Below are 17662 nucleotides of genomic sequence, written 5' to 3'. Positions count from 1 at the left end.
GTTTATGTACACTATTTTACGATATTACTGACTGTAAACGTTCAATGCCAGGAATCGGATTTCTGTATGAGCACTAGCGCCAAAATATCATGCGGTGTTGAAAATCGGAATGTTTGACGTCATACTTTCTATCAGAAAACAAATGTCAAAATTGTGAAGAAATCGGTCGAGAGGGATATACCTATTTTCGGACCGTCTAAACGTTTATAAAACATCCATAAAGATGGACAGTCTAGGAACGGAGGTCGGTCAAAAGATGCGGGTAGGTAGAGATAGTTTCTGTGGACAAAAGTCACCTGTGTATCGTCAAACTACTCTTGGTAAACATCCCCCCATAGGTTATAAGTTTTGGCTTTCAGGAAGTAAAACTTCCCAATTGATTTTTCGCCTCGTAAATAAGTTTCTCCAGTGACTCCCTGGTTTTAAGATACACAGCAAACAATTGACTGATCTGTTATTATCAATTGCAGAGTGCCGTCAAGGCGAAACTGATTGAATTAGGAACTGGCGGTGCAGCGGGCTACATCGATGACGAGCTGCCCGACTATGTGATGATAATGGTGGCGAATAAGAGATCGAAGCAGCAGATGATCGGCGACTTGAATTTGTTCCTCGGATCGCAGACTGAGTTATTTGTGACGTGGTTACATGAGGTCCTTCAGAAGTTGCAGGAAGTAACGTTGCCGGCCAATGGTAAGTATCGTTTTATACAAAAATGGCTGACTCTTTTCGATAGTGTGAATTTGCATTTCTAATGTCGACGACGTGAAGCATTGAGTATGATGGCAATATGAACAAAATATTGTCGATAGGTTCCATTAGGGTGAGCACTCACCAGCCGTCGATAGTTCGCTGTGTTAACATGTGTTTTGGAAGCGATTTATGGTCCCAAATACTTTACTTTATTAAAGGGGGAAGTGCAGTGTGCAGGAGTTCTAAAATCAAATGTGGCAAAAAGCCTACCATACCTTTTCCCGCCTGACCGGAACCTAGGGCAGCCAATCAAAGGATGGGTTGAAGCCAAAAGCACGCATTACAGCGATGAAGTGTTTTATTAAGTGTGCATGACCATTCGAAAATATAGTGCGGAATGTCCGATTTCGGCAGTTTCGCTGTCGTGTTAAACTACGGAGGCAGATGGCTGGCTGACATAAGCGGTGATTTACTCTTGAACCGTCCATCCAGGTGGCCCTATTGGACTGGACGCTATACGCATACTGGCAAGCCGGGCGGCAGCATTAGTCCAACTCTTACCCTGGTCGGCGTTTAGACGTAAAGTTGAGATACTGTTTTGTGTGAGCACTTAAAGCAGGATGTTCAATAGACGGTTTACCCGGCAACCTCCGGCCGGACCCCAAATTCAACCCACGGATGTACAGGTTTATGCGTTCTCCTTTACGGCCGGCTGGAGGGCTGAATCATTCTTCAATCGATCACCGGCCGCCTAAAAACTCCCAACTGATACCCCACCAGGATCACAAACTCGGTGGCCAGTTAACTGCGGATTGTTCAAGACGAACTGACAGCTCGGCTAAATCGTGTTTGGCATAACAGCGCCTCCAGGGTTTTATGTAACTTTTGCAGTGCTAATCCCATCGCAGCAACCACAACTGGGACTACACGGATATTCTGCAGTCTCCATGTGTGCTTCATATCGCTCACCAAGTAACCGTATAAAGTCGAAATGTTTCATGCATCGCCAACTAGGTCATCACTTGGCCGATGTTTATGACTCCTTCAACAAAATCTTTTTCTTTGCTCTTTAATCCATTGACAGCGCGGTCCTGATCGGTTGTGTCATTTTGTTCAATCAAAGGCCTGATCTGGTTGCATTCGTGAGTCTCTCAAAACCCCATCCAGCGTATCAAGCCACCGTTGTTTTGGTGGGTCTTTTGGTCGTTTAACATCGACTTCGTTGTTCAAAGCAACCTTTGCGAGTGAATTCTCGTTAGCGCGAACCACGTGACATCGAAGACGCATTTCTCGTAATTTTACCACGACGGGTGAAACCCATATTCTCATTGCGGATGTGATCAAGACGTGTTACGCCACTAGTTTAACGCAACAACTTCGTCCCAATTATTGTGATGATGGATGATGGCGTTCATTGTCTTTCATAGTCCGTTAACACTCAGACCCATAGAAGGGACATTGCGATAAGTTTTAGATTTGAAACGTTCCTTAATTCGTTGATCATAAACAACACTAGCTGCGGAACGCCTCTTCATCCAGGTTGCGTTAATGCGTGAAGCAATTTCATAACGCAGTTCTCCATTGGCTGATAGCATTGAGCCAAGATATTTAAATTGTTCAGTTCTTGTCCGTCTTCTGCGTCCGAATAGCTCAGTGGTTAGAGCACTGTGGGTTGTCATACGGAAGGCCGCGGTTCAAATCTCGCTGGTGGCAGTGGGATTTGTATCGTGACTTGACATCGGATACCAGTCGACTCAATCAAATCAGGGTAATAATCTCGGGCGAGCGCAATGCTGACCACATTGCCTCCTACAGTTCACTGTAGTGTACCGTTACGGTCTTGAATGAAGTGCTCTAAGGCCCTGATCCAATATGGATTGTTGCGCCAACGATTATTATTATTAGTTCTTGGGGAGATTGGTCGTCAGAAATTCAGTTTTATTCAGATTCAATCTGTGTTGCATGCGGCGATTGTTTCATTTTTGGACAAGCTGCTCGAGATTATTTTTGCTATTAGACGCTAAGAAAACATCTGCATAAAGCAGTGCATAGCGATGTCCCGTGTGACAGTGTCCTTAAGAATAAATTGGAGTGGTGAGAGAGCGCTTCCTTGATGAACACTGACAGAGACACGAAGCGATTTTAATTCACCCAACACACTTCTAACTTTACTTTTCGGATCGTGGTGGAGCAACTTAACCCAGCGCACGAGTTCTTCTGGCACTTGGTGTTGCCGCAGAGCATACTAGATGATTATAGGACAAACGGTTTCGTCCAGGGCAGAGGCAACTCGTCAGACGCTGCCTCACCTCAGAGAAAACTGGCATCTGTTTCTCTCTCATCAAGTCATGAAGTCGAGGTATTTGAAAGAAGATGTCATGGTCCATTGACCTCCACGCTGTCTGGACAAACCAGCACAAAAAACGTCACCGATCACAAGAAAAAAAATATCCTTGACAAGGTGAAACCCTATCGGACTTCGTTTTGGTCCTCAAATTCCTCGGAGATTTTACTTCGATGAAGGAAGTGGCACTTTGGGTGTTTATAAGGGGCTCTGACAAAAGCTATTAATTTCTGCGGAGAGTCCCTTGTGCGTAGAGCACGCCAGATACAGTCCTGTTTATGCTGTCGAAAGCTTTCTCGAAATCGATGAAAAGCGGATGAAGCAATGATTTAAATTCCGCGAACATTTTCAGCATGATCCATAGAGTGTTTATGTGGTCAATGCAGGAGGATCCAGAACTAGGAAAGGTCTCGTATTCCCACGATTTTCATATAAGTGAAAATAGCAGATCTGTAAAAACTACAGCTACGAATAACCCTGTAGGACCCCCGGAGTAAATTCCAGCGCTTTACTCCGTTTGATTGCATTGATTTCTCTTTTGCTTGGAGGAACAATCCGTATACGCATGTAACGGTGACTAGCTATTTCATCCATGAGGGGCGGAATTTCACCGGATGTGATTCCTTCCAGCTTTTCAGCCGCTCGTCATCATCGATGGGGATCGACCGTCAACGTGCTTCACAGGACCATCGAGATGGATGAACCATATGCAAGTTCTATCATGACGGGTTATATAGTTCTGAAATATTATCTTCTGTGGCATCTTCCGCTTCCCTGGCCAGCGCAATAACAAATTCCTTTTTATCACCTTCCATACTACGATGGATGATATTCACAGGCGGTTTATTTTGTGTATCTGTCGTTCGATTAGTCAGATAGCTCTCCGACTGTCGAGCGGCGTCTGGATCAAACAAACGGTCGATGTTGAACTTAGAGGGCCCTCGTGATAAGTAGCGGGCCCAATCATCATCATCAACGGTGCAACAATCGGTATCCGGTCTAGGCCTGCCATAATAAGGAACTCCAGACATCCCGGTTTTGCGCCGAGGTCCACCAATTCGATATCGCTAAAAGCTGTCTGGCGTCCTGACCTACGCCATCGCTCCATCTTAGGCAGGGTTTGCCTCGTCTTCTTTTTCTACCATAGATATTGCCCTTATAGACTTTTCTGGCTGGATCATCCTCATCCATACGGATTAAGTGACCTGTCCACCGTAACCTATTGAGCCGAATTTTATCCACCGGACGGTCATGGTATCGCTCATAGATTTCGTCGTTATGTAGGCTACGGAATCGTGCATCCTCATGTAGGGGGCCAAAAATTCTTCGGAGGATTCTTCTCTCGAACGCGACCAAGAGTTCGCAATTCTTCTTGCTAAGAACCCAAGTCTCTGAGGAATACATGCAGTAAGAACTTTGACCCTATGGTGAGATGTTTCGAGCGGAACAGTTTTTGTAAGCTGAAATAGGCTCTTTTGGCAGCCAACAACCGTGCGCGGATTTTCTCATCGTAACTGTTATCGGTTGTGATTTTCGACCCTAGATAGGAGAAATTGTCAATGGTCTCAAAGTTGTATTCTCCTATCCTTATTCTTTGCGTTTGATCAGTGCGGTTTGATGTTCTTGGTTGGTTAGTTTTCGATGCTGACGTTGCGGGCCCAATACACAAAGGAAATGAAGCGATAATCTGATGTGGATCCCTTTCGAGGCCAATGTTAGCGTCTCTTTTGTTACGCACATGCAACTCCTAAATCTATTGCTAATCAGCCACTTGAAACCAAAATGTTATGATAAGCTCTGTCCTCGGACAATGTACCTCCAATAACAAGGTGATGGAAGCTACTGGAATCCATAAACCTTCCACCTATACATACCTTATTTCCCCATCGCATGTTTTCGCAAGATGTCGCCAGAGCCCAGCTTGATATTCAGATCACCTATCTTGTCAACAAAGTCAACTTTAAGAAATCTCTACTCCTCCTGTCAGGGGGAGGGTACTATAATTTGTGCAAAAATAGGCATAATTTTTGTCAATTGAAAAAAGTGGAAAAGGAGTGCGGTGCTCCCCATAACTCGGTGCTGGATCATCTGAAATCAAAAAACCAAAGCTCTTTGATTAGATGATCGCTTTGCTCCCGCCTCTGCTAGGCTTACCACGCCCATGGACACTTAGTCCACTACTGATTCTCACGCCTTGCATGAAGGTTAGTAAAGCAAAGAACCCTAATTGAAAACACAGACTGCGACAGAAGTTGCAATCTCAACGATGACAGAGATTTCATTCAAGTGCTTTGGTGAGATTTCCCAAATAAGTTGGTTCGAACGCTCATTATTGCTCCGCGTAAACGCCCGACACATTGCACCTCGAGTTCATCTTTGCTCAGATCTTCATAGATAGGCTTGATGGCATCCAAACATCCTTGGGAAGAGCTATACTTGTGTTTGAACAAATCCATTAATGCATTAGCAGCTGCAGCTTTTTGCAATTCGAACCACGAGTCCGCGCTGAGTAATGTATGAGATGTGGTTGCTTAAATCGCTATAGCTTGCTTAGTTTTACTCTCAAATTTTCACATAATCTTAAAGAATACTTCATTCAGGATATCAAATAAAAAATGCACATTATCCCGATTTTCCTTAGATGCGGAGAACTTCGCATGATTCTTAAATAACATAAATATACAGAAGAGCACCATTTTTTTGTTTGGCTGTAATTATTGATCAAAACCACATTTATTTTTCCAGTTGTCCAAAAGGCTAAAAGGAAAGCTAATGAAATTGAAAATACAACAACTTCGTCTACTGCTAAAAAGGAGAAAAAAGAGAAAAGAAAAGAAAGGAGAATAAAACGCTCTAATTCCGACAAAACCACTGAGGACGCTTCGTCGTCAGCGAATATCTCTGATGTTGTAGCAGATCATTTATTGCAAAAGGCAAAGAAGACGATGGAGGAAGAATCCGCAATACAAGTCAAAGGTGGCAAGAAGGAGAACAAAGACATAACCGATCAGTTCGACATACCGACCATAACAGAAATTTCAGCAGAACGAGGCGAAAACCGCATACCGAATCAGAAAGAATTGGCAGAATTAGAAGAATTGCAAAAGAAAATCGATCAAGCTAAGCGCCAGCTAAAAGCTATTGCATCGGATGAAAGTGAAGATGAGGATTTTCTTAATATAAAAGAAGATGCCGAAGAGTTCGATGATGACATCAACGACAAAGCAAATAAGAGGAATAAAGCCAAAAGTCCAATTGTTTTCACTTCAAACCAAATCAACGAATCAAATGATGGTCCAACATCATCCCAACAGACTGAAAAGAAATCAAACAAGCGCGTCCCCATAACGTTTAACAGAACTGATGATGATGATAGAACGTTGGAGTCATCGCGTCCAAAACGTCCCGTACACGAACGACTTGGCTTGAAGAGCCCTAGATCCAAAGAGAATGTGATCAGCTTATCCACGCATAGGCGAAGTGAAAAAGAACTATACGTTCCTGTATTTCGGCGGAACGAGGCTGAAAGGGAGCGTGATCGCGAACGGCAGAGAGACCGCGAGCGTGAACGCGACAGAGATCTGCGTGACCGTGGGCGATCTCGAGAACAGGAATCTGAAAGGGAAAATTCTAGGGGGCCTCCTCGTGTGAAAGATAAGGACGATTCAAAGCAGGTTGTCCGGCAACGAATTGGTTCTCGTGTAATAGTGGCTCCACCTAAGCCTGAGTATGAGGAAAATGAATCAGACGACATCGATCGCCCAGTCAACTCGGTAATCAAGATTAAACCCCGACCGCCAGTTTCACCTAGTAAACAAGCAAGCAAAAATCTTCTGTTACGTGCCGTTGCTGAAGCACAGAAATCTACAGCATTAGTTAAACCCCCCAAAAAGGACAACTCACGTAGTTTATCGCCTAATGTAAATTCACGATCACAAAAGTTATATTCGAAATCCTACCGCGATCGGAATCGTAAGGCTCTTCTGAAACGTGCTGCTAAGGATAATATCGTTATAGAAGTAAATGCAACAACGGGAACGAAAAGACCATCAAGTCGAGCACAACGTGACGAAGATGAATACATACCGGAACCGATTTCAGATCGCGGCGATTCTGATACCGATTTTGTTTATGTGCCACGAGCCATTAATTCAGTGAATAGTGACGAAGAGTATGAAGGGTAAGCTTCAGCCAGAGATGTAGCTCATTCAAATTAACTAACGCAATTTTCTTTACAGTATTGAGAGAGAACAAGCAATTCAACGAAGTAAAACTCAATTCGTTGTGACATTAGATGGTGAGTAGATTTTGTTTTTATCATAATTTCGAGTGCTGTCGGATTTTAGCTACTAAAAGCACTAAAGGACATGAAATGCTGGTGATAGTGTCGAATTTTCAGTGAAAATTCCCAGCATTGGGCACATATGCAACTGTAGGTGTTGGCACAATATCTGCAGCTACGATTGGGGACAAAATTCGATTTTTTTTTATTTTTCAAGCTCTTTTCTAATTCGCATATGTCTTCGCGGATTGCTGTTCAATGGTGCTAATGAAGTATAGTGGAATGCACATCCGTGGAGCCAGCCCTCTTATCAGCTAGGGTTGATCTAGTATACACTTCATTCCGAGTCCTTAATAGAGAAAGCAATATGGTCAATATTACGCTCATCTGGGATTATGATTTTAATTTGGCTCAGCCTTTGCTTTGCCACCAGTGAAATTAGAACCGGGATCTTCCGCTGCTAAAGCTTAATGTTCTAAACAGCAAACCATCCGGCCATGACTGCACGGTGAACGTCGACGTTTCTCCATAGTTCTTCATTCATTCAGGTCGGTGTGATTACGTTGCAGACAAATGCCCGGGAACATTCGAGTGACACTGGCAGTCAATTTTCATTTGTAGATATCAAGTAGCAGCGCAAATACTACAATGAAATGGTCTTTACTTGATGTTGCTGGTATTAAGGCATTTCTTCTTTTCCTTTATCCTCTGTTCCGTTCAATTTTATGACCATGGATGATCCAAGTCACTTCTCACGCAATTTTTCCACGATCGGTTCAGCCCCATTTCAGCATTAAGGTACTTGCGTAATATGTCCAGCTGTTTCGATTTCCACTAAACTGTGGTCTTTTCATATATCATTGGAAGATGTGATTGAGGTACCAACCTTAGCATCTAGGTCTGATTTGACCGTAAATCCATACCGTTCAGCTTTACAAAGTAGCGGCACACGGGCGTTCGCCGTTATACAATAAAGTAGTGAAGAATTCAGATGATTAAAGTGAGCTCTTAAACGAAAGTTGAATCAATACCAACAACTCTGCTACCAAATCCAATAGGAGGAGAAATATCTCTATGTGGTGGTTGCTGGGATATCTTCTTTAATGAAGAACTGCAGACGAAAAACATGATGGCGAGTGTCTCTCGAATAAAAACGGGAGAAACTCTGCCAGGTGGTCTTCCAGTTTAAGCGTTTTCACGGAAAACGATTGTTACGAAACCACAAAAAGCTGGAATAGAGCTGATTTTACACAAACGATTTACGCATTTTCTTATGGAAAATGCATTCCCTGTACAGACTGAAAGGTTCGCCAATATACGGCTAAAGCGACTGGGCTGAACAGGGTTCAATTTCCGAGGAGACGAAGAAAACGCAGTGAAACGAACCGCTAAAGAATGGTCCAGGTTATGTTGTCAAAATCATACTTGGAGATTTTAAGAGCAAAGTGGGAGGGACCTCATATTGAGGCGATTCGTCGGTTTCTATAGCTTGCGTAATGACAACGACAATGACAACGGACTGCAAATTATTCAGTTGGCAAAGTCGCACGAAATAGTAGTTGGAAGGCAAGTTGCGGCAAGTGGTCCACAAACAAGCATAGGTCTCTTCAGGCCGGGTCACTTTCGGCCAAATTGACCACTTGATGAATGTCAGTATATATAGGGGGGCGGGGAGACTCAGATCGTTGACCTGGTGCTCAGGGCTCGAATGACAACACCTTGAAACCCTAGATCATCAGGTGAAAGTAAACAATGAAGCCGTACATAATATCTATAACGAAGAGATTTAGCATCGATAAATGAACTTCAGAACTACCATTGACCATTAAGATGCCCACAAATATATTTAGTCCCAGTCGCAAGAAATTCGGAACAACTGGGTCAATGACGATTGCAAATTAGCAACCGAAAGTAAAAATTCTGTTCACAGAGCAAGGTAACAATCTCAAAGAACGCGGACATGAGGGAGAATCAAACGGTCTGGGAACTCGAAGAGTTCAGAGAACAACCGCAGGCGGAAAAATTTTACCAAAAACAAACAACCAGAATATTGGCGAATTGGAGGTAGAAATGCTGCCACTACCGACAATCCGTGCAATTTATCGGCTTAGAATCATAAGTACCCAGGAGGCGATCGATTTCCAGCTGAAATTCACGTTATGTTCAACGCGGTTTCCTCCGAAAGCAACACCGTTTTTGTAGCGTTCCTCCAATACTTCTACACCTTTTGTAATGTCAGATTTATCGCGCACCTTAAAATAAATCTAAGTTTCCTGTTTGACCGCTTCAATCGAATAAAATCTCCTGTGCCTACAGACTTCTTCAAGTTTGAGAACAAAAACTAATGGTTCAGTGCTATGCTTGGGAAGTATAGTGGTTGGGAACATTTTAGTACTTCCGGTTAAATTTAGTCATTGGGTTTTCAGGTGTGTGAAAGGGTCATTATCGTGGTCGTAGAGCCTTTTTTTCCTGCAGATGCAGTTGTTCTCTTTTTTATTTCATCCATCCATTGCTCTAACAATATAAAAAATTATTGTCCTGCAATTGTTTTTTAAGATACTAACACCTTTCTGGCTACACTATGCAGTTTCTTGCCACTTGAGTCGATTTGGCCAGCTATCCCATTCTTCTAACAATTACTCAGATTATTTACTATACTTTATCGATACAATTCGACAATTGTCACATACCGTCAGCCGAATTCTTTAAAATTACTCAGAAACAGTTCTAAGTTGAATGATCCGCGCGCTTTTAAAGTTTTGTGTGAAACAAAACCTTATAAAAATTGGCTTACTTTTACTTTACTGGTGAGCACTTCAGCTCTCGCACTGCGCCCTTGACCAGGCCTTGGAATACACTCTCGACAGAGGGTCTCAACACAAGTATATGCATAAATGTCCTCCAGAGGAATCGCCTAAGGCCAATGTGTGAACTCATCGATGATTATGAGGGAATACCCGGAACCGTGTGGGGCTCACAAAGGACCAATTAAATCGAGATTGATTGTCTGGAAGCTTTTGGTGGACGGATGGAACAAGCCTACCTCTTTCCTCACGTGTTTCGCAGTTTTGCACTTCTAGTGTGCAATGTGCTTTAGTTCCGTTGATTGGCGTTCAGATGCTTGAAAAAAAAGCGCAACAGCTGCCAGATTTGACTCATCTTTTGGTGAAGGGCAGCACCTACGGCGATGGATGAGACATCGACGAATACGGCTAGCAGAAGTTTGTTTTCACCAGCTGTTGCTTGATGGTCTCAAACGTCTCGTTAACCTTTGGGGACCACACGATCAAGCGGTACTCTAAATGCTTGGAGTTATAGGAAGACCAGAACATCATTCAAATATACGAAAAAAGTGGAGGTTTAACAGAATACAAAGGCTTTAGTAAACTCGAAGAGTTCAAAAGGCGTGCATATTTTGGAATGTCTTCGGAAACTACAGGGCTTTGGTGATATGCCTTGACTAAGTTCAAAATCGGCAACGCCGTCTTCAAAACAACGGAAAGTGTGTTAGTCGTGCAGGTTGAAATCGCGTACCGGTGCCAAGCCTGTGCGCTGATCAAGTTTTTAGTCTGTAATAGTATCGGGCCAGCGTACTCCCATGATTCGACGACGCCAGGTGTTGGCAAAGGCTTGGAACCTTTAATTGACAGTGGTTGGTCAAAGGTAGGAAAAATAAAATAACCCGTCAGACTGAGAAGCTTGGTTTTGTTGGTATTTTATCTTCAGTCTGACTCTATCGGCTTCTCTTTGAGAAAGTCCATGACACGTTGTCACCGATAACAAGAAAAAATAATATCGGTGACAAGATGTAACCCTGCCAGACTCCACTTTAAGCCTTAAATTCTTCTGAGATTTTACCTCGATCCAGTATGTGACATCTTGCGTATCATATATGGCTCTGATGATAGGTGTTCAGGCTACCGAAAGTTTTCTCGTAATCGATGAAAAGCTGGTGAAATAAAGATTTGTGACAAGCGAACGAAGAACTGTTGGAATAAGCCCATAATAATAAATTGGAATAAAGCCATAAGTTCCATCAACGCTTCATCGTCATTTCCATTCATCATCAGGAAAGGTCCAAGGCAAGGGGATACCCTATTATGCATCCTTTTTAACCTGGCTCTGGATGATGGTGATGTTAATGCAAGAGGCATCATCTTCTTCAAGTCCACTCAACTATTGGCTTATGCTGATAACAACGATATTATGGGAAAACAACTCAAGACGTACAAACTCCTTTTATCCAGATCGAGCAGGAGGCGCGAGATCTTAACTTGGACATAACTGAAGTCAAAACGAAACACTGTCACCATGTATTGTCAGCATCAAAAACGAAAGAAGCAAGAATATCAAATAACACTGATCAACTGAGAGCAGTAAAGATAGGATACTCCAACTTTAACACCCTTAATACATCCTCTTATCTGGGGCTGAAAATACAACCGATTAGGTCTCACCGTAGGGTCAAAGCTCTTACTGTACAAAACAATGATCTTGTCGGTCCTCGACATTCTTCGAAAACTTGGGAGCAGTAAGAATAATTGCGAATTCTTAGCCGCATTCGAGCGAAAGATGTTTGACCGGCTGTAGGAGAATAGTCGGCTGAATAGGTTGCCATGGGGGTCACTTAATCCGTATGGGTAAGGATGATACAGAAAACGTGACAGACTCTGCCTAAGATGGAGCGACGTCAGACAACTTTTAGGAGCAACTTACTAAGGTTGACCTAGACCAAATACCGGTTGTCATACCGTTGATGATAATGTAGGCCGATCCCGGTTGTGCTGAATACTAGGTTAAGTCGTGACGCATTTGTAACATTTTATTTTTTATTATGACATTCCATTACACTCGCAAAAAATGCTGATTGTGACTAGTTTGTAAGATTTGACAAATTATTCTTAAAGAACATACAATAAAGAAAGGCTTGAGAATTGTTTGTCAGTTGTGGCTTTTTATGGAGGTACTTCAGGAGCCTTCGAGAGCTCTATACTCTCCACATTTTGCAATGAAACATGACACCGACTTGTTCTTATTGTGCTCAATATCAAATTGTTAGCGTATTATTATATAAGTCATCTAAAAACTCATGATCAATCCTTCTATTTAGATCAATCGCGGGAGAAGTTCGTAAGTAAACACAAAATCCGTGTGGTCGATAAGAACATCAACGGCCTGGAAATCAAAAGACTGGATTTAAACGATGACTCGACTCACAGTCATCACTCAACAAGATCAACGGTGAGACGGGATGCTGGACGTTCAAAGTCCTCTAAATCGGCAAAGTCGAACGAGAACTATCACCATAATTACGAAAAACCCAAAGAAGTTAAGAAAATCATCATAAAAAATGACACGGAAGACGAGGATAGTGCAAGTCCAACAAAGGAGAATCGAAGGAAACACTCCCTCTCTGCAGAGCGGTCGACAACTCCACCACTGCCAAAATCTGCCGAAAAGCCCAATCTGAAGCGGAAGCGAAGTACTGTATCGCCTATAAAATTCGACTTGAATGAAGAATCGTCGAAACGACGATCTAAAAGTGGTGATCGTGAAAACGGCGATCGTGACATTCAGGATAAAGAAAAGGAGCGCGACCGAGAAAGGCATGATGAAAACCAACAGAAGATTTCTATAAAGAAGACAGAAAAGAAGTATGACAACATACCGGAACGTGAGTAGCGCATTTTTATGAGTATCAGGTTGATATCTGTTAACAATTAATTATTTTTATTTTGCAGTGCTAAGTTCAGTGCCTGTGGAAGCATCGACGCTCCTGATAAAACCAAAAACAAAAGAACGCTGTAAATATTTCCCGACTTGCGGCAAAGGGGATTCGTGTGAATTTCACCATCCAACCGTACCATGCAAAGCGTTCCCCAATTGCAAGTTCGCCGACAAATGTATGTTTTTGCATCCCAAATGCAAATTCGACTTGACTTGCAACCGAGTGTCATGCAATTTCCAACATAGTGTCCCCGTAACACAGTCAGCTGCTCCGCCGTTATGTAAGTATAATTTATGAATTGTGTTCACTTTTCCACTGAAGATGGTTCTCCCGTCTTGATTGCTCGATGAGTTCATGCACTGAATTTGGTTATCACGAAATCTTCTTGTTGCAGCTTCACACGTGGTTCCAGTGCAGAATTACAAATCGATCATCGCAACTCCGCTACCGGCAATATGTAAATACTATCCCAATTGCACCAATTCCGTGTGCAATTTCTACCATCCGAAACTGTGCCGGTTCGGTAAAAACTGTATGAATAAAGTCGAATGCAATTTCTATCATCACGATATCCCCCCTATTAAGGACAAATTCAAATGGGTCGCATCGCTGGGCTAATAGTCGGTATAAAGTTTTGAAATCTAGTGTATCATATTAATACCGTTATGAATATAAAAATCAATATTAATTTTAGATAATTGTATTTATTTAAAAATTATCTCTTATATATATATAGATATAGTTTTGCTATACGTAATCTTATTATAATTATTACGGCACATGTTGGCGTGACATACATGCATATAGTGAGAGACTGTTCAGAGTTTGTCATTGTATAGTGATTGGAAAAGTTAGAAACTTTCTTACAACTCATAACATTTGTTCTCATCTCCTCATTTTGCTGCACTATTCTCATTTGACCGTTATATGATGAATATTTTGTTCTCTATTCATATTTAAGATTAGTATGACTTTGAAGAAATAGTGATAGAAAAAAATAAATTCAAAACAAAGGAATAAAAAAGGACTAATTTGAATACAAACTGGCTGGACGTTTTATTTATTACACATCGGGAAGAACGGAAACGGTACTTTCTTTCCAAAATCCATTTTCCCTTGTACCTCTTGTAAATACTTTCCGATTTCAAGGGGCTCGTCATGTGTGTGAGACTTGCCGATATAAAGAATAACAAATCAAAAAGTGTTTTGCTTCAACGTTTTAAGGCATCTTGTCATCTTCGACCTGATTGTCTTCTTGGGAATGAATCGCGCAGCCCATCCGCTTGTCGCCCGTAAAGGATATTTTCCATGTTATATATCTTAATGGACTTGGACTATTATTAAGACGAATACACTCAATTGCAAATTGTACCTCGTTACAAGTCTCTTGCATGGCCCAAATTCCAAAGTATAACAGTTCAGTAGTGACAACAATAGGCAGAATATTCAAATTATTTACGAAAAGGTACTCAAATATTAAACGAAGATTTTGTTTTTTTGGGAGTAGGGTAGGTTAATGCGTTTACGCACAGAGTGTTGAGCTCCCGCAACAGTACGCTGTCGGACTACCAACTAAACACCTCCCTGTCATCAGAGAACTAGCCTGGAACCGTTTAACACATTACTTCGGGCTAGCCCTCCTACTCTCCCGGCTTAGGGAGCCCTCAGGTCAAGGAATTCCTTTCACCAATGGAGTTGTTAGTTCAGGGAGCCCCTTACCATCCGATCTCTTCACCGGTCGAGTTCAATCTTCTTCGCAATAAGAAGAGTCCGAAAATAATACACAACACGATTCCAGCTGCCAGCGCTCTTCAGCATCTCTCTGATAATGTTATTTGGAGAGAACTCCCCTGTGTCTGTATAAAGCTGCTGACGAAATCCGTCCCACCTCTCGCAAGAGGAAAGGGTGTGTTCAGCGTCGTCCGCCGCTCCATTGCAGAAAGCAATTAGGAGATCGCGCCTTCCCAATCCTGTGCAGGTAAGACTGAAAACCTCCATGCCCGCTTAGAAGTTAGGTAAGGAAATAATCAATCTCACCGTGCGTTCGGTTCAACCACATGTCTAAATTGTCGATGAGCCGCGCAGTCCAATTTGCCAAGAAAGTTGCCACTCGGTAAGGGTGCGTTGAAGTTCTTCACGGGCAACCACCACGGGCAGTACAGCTTTGTGCTCCTTGGCAAGGATGGCAACGAGGATCACTCCCGCGATCACCATCACCGCCGGTTCGGAGACGGTGCAATAAGCAGGCGCCACTCGCAAAGCACTGGAGTAAAGCGCTTACGATGCACCTCCACCACGATACATCAGCCCATGCCACCGCCCCATTGAGCAGAACCGACTGCGTTAATCCCATAAGGAGACGTCTCCTAGTAGATATAAGGCCCCCAATATTAACCATTAGCCGACTCAAGGCCGCGACTCCAGCTGTGGCCCTACCCGTTGCTGCTTTGATTTGCTCGCAGAAGCTCATCTTCGAGTCGAGCATTAAATCAAGGTGTTTAACCGCTGGTTTTGACTCTATAGTCAACTCGCCGATCGATATGGGACACAGGGTCGGGATTCTCCTTCTGATCAAGATGACGACTTCGGTTTTTTCCATATCTATATCCCATCTAGATCCTTACGGAATTGAAGGCATTTCTGACATCAAGCATTATGAAGAGCACTATCCGTCGTGATCGACGGCTGTGTACCTCGGCTCGATGAACCGCATCTACCACCTCCATAATAGCATCCACTGTGGATCTCCCTGTTCTGAACCCAAACTGCCTTGGCGATGAGTCCCTGGCAGCGCGGATCGCTTCAGCTGCTACTCCTGATAATTTTCTCGTGCACTTTCCCGGCCGTGTCAAGCATACACAGCGGTCGGTATGCAGACGGGAGCTCCGGGTCTCTTTTACCCTTGCTGATCAGCGCGAGTCTGGCCACTTTCCAGCGACAAGGAAAAATGCCCTCCTTCAAGGAAGCGTAGAATGCCTCAAGAAGCAATTCTAGCCGTTGGCGGAACACCAGTTTGTAGATGCGCTCAGCAGAATTAGATCATTAGATAAAACATCCGCACAAAATGGCACGAATAACGCTATCATAGAGTCTAATTCAACCAGGGCAGTCCCGATGAAAACTTTGGGAGAAAAAACCAATTTAATCACCAAAAGGTCTTTGAGAAAACAAATAAGCGACACCAAATACCTTTTATCACAAGTTTTCGTAACAAACAACGACACACATGTAGATTACCAGGTGGTCAATGGGTAGTATAGGTTCCAGGATGAAAATGTTTGGATGCTGTCCACCTTTCCAGCAAATGTCAAAACTGCGACTGGCTTCGGAAAGTACTAACAAAGACCTTTCATTTGATATTCCATATGACTATATTTGGTGAAAAAAAATTTACACCCCCCTTTTGCATGTATGGCGGCTCCCTTAAATTCAACGTAGAAGGATGCAACTTGCTGTATGCGCGAGCGGTTACAGTTTCCACCTTTGTATGACGTCATCATATATCAATTCGTCAATACCACAACGAAGTGAGTCCATATGAATGGGGTCGCAAAGAATTATTTCGTTTTAGTTGTTTAGTCATTTGTATATGAATATCAATTACCCCAAACAGACATGTTTGTATGTAGGCATATACATAGTATAACCATAAGCTCTGCCAGTCGATGCGTATAGCGAGAAATGTTAGGCCTTCGAAACTGGTAACACTTCGCACGGAGAGTACCCAACCATACCCCACTTCCGCCAGGCTTTCAGGTTCCAAAGGTCAGTAGCGCGTGGAAGACAACACGAGGAAGTTCGGTAACTACGAAAAAGGAAGCGCGATTATTGCGTTGCACCAATGTGTAAATACGGCGAAAAAGATTCATAGGTTGTTAAAAAAAAGCTGCCGGTAAACGAACGATTCGTTTTTAGGACATTAGCTCGATACCGTGAAACATTTGATGTGGTTGACAGGACGCGGGAGGGGCACCCGCGCTCCGTACGTTGCCCAAATGTCGTGCATGCTGTGCGTGAGCGTGTTCGTCGCAATCCTCTTCGCAAGCAGAAACGAATGTCAGCAGAAATGGGCGTTTTAACACGATGTATGAATCGTATTTTACGAGAAGATCTCAGTTTCGGTGCGCACCGGCGGTGCGTTAGCCATATGTTAATGCCAAAACTGAAGGAAATATGGCGAGCTCGGTGTGCTGTTCTTCTGCAAGGATTTCTCAAATATCGCAAAATTCTATTTTTTGATGAAAAAATTTTTACCATCGAGGAAAAATTCAACCGACAAAATCATCGAGTATTTGCTTACAATTGTTATGAAGCCAAAAAAATGCTCCGCGAGTCCAACGTCGTTACTATCCGACTTCAGTCATGGTATGGTGGGGTGTCTCATATCACGAAGTCCGGTTCTGCGAGGCCGGCTTCAAAACCAATGCGAGCGTGTGTAGTCGAGCCATTGAGTGAATCTCTATTCGCTGGAAAGCAGTGATACTTCCAGCAGAACTCGGCCTTTGCTCACAAAGCCAAGATAATTCAACAGTGGTTAGCGCATGAATGAGCCTCAGGCAGCCCAGGTTTGAATCCTCCGGACTACAGCCTTTGCACTAAGTTAGAGACTGCCTGC

The 17662-nt window shown here is 43.0% G+C and overlaps 1 protein-coding gene across 1 annotated transcript; it reads left to right on the top strand.

The window, feature by feature from the left end:
- The first annotated feature begins 120 nt into the window (after positions 1–120).
- LOC119659933 (zinc finger CCCH domain-containing protein 14) lies at positions 121–14084 on the top strand. The gene is made up of 7 exons (XM_038068273.1): positions 121–262; positions 471–693; positions 5783–7217; positions 7276–7334; positions 12430–12993; positions 13061–13327; positions 13442–14084. The coding sequence occupies exons 1-7, from the start codon at positions 224–226 to the stop codon at positions 13663–13665; spliced, it is 2811 nt and encodes a 936-aa protein (XP_037924201.1). The 5' UTR covers positions 121–223; the 3' UTR covers positions 13666–14084.
- Positions 14085–17662: the final 3578 nt, after the last annotated feature.

The sequence above is a fragment of the Hermetia illucens genome, chromosome 6 (genome assembly GCF_905115235.1).
Source record: "Hermetia illucens chromosome 6, iHerIll2.2.curated.20191125, whole genome shotgun sequence".
Lineage (NCBI taxonomy): Eukaryota > Metazoa > Arthropoda > Insecta > Diptera > Stratiomyidae > Hermetia > Hermetia illucens.
The sequence above is the reverse complement of the archived record's forward strand: the minus strand, read 5'-3'. Positions and strand labels throughout refer to the sequence as shown.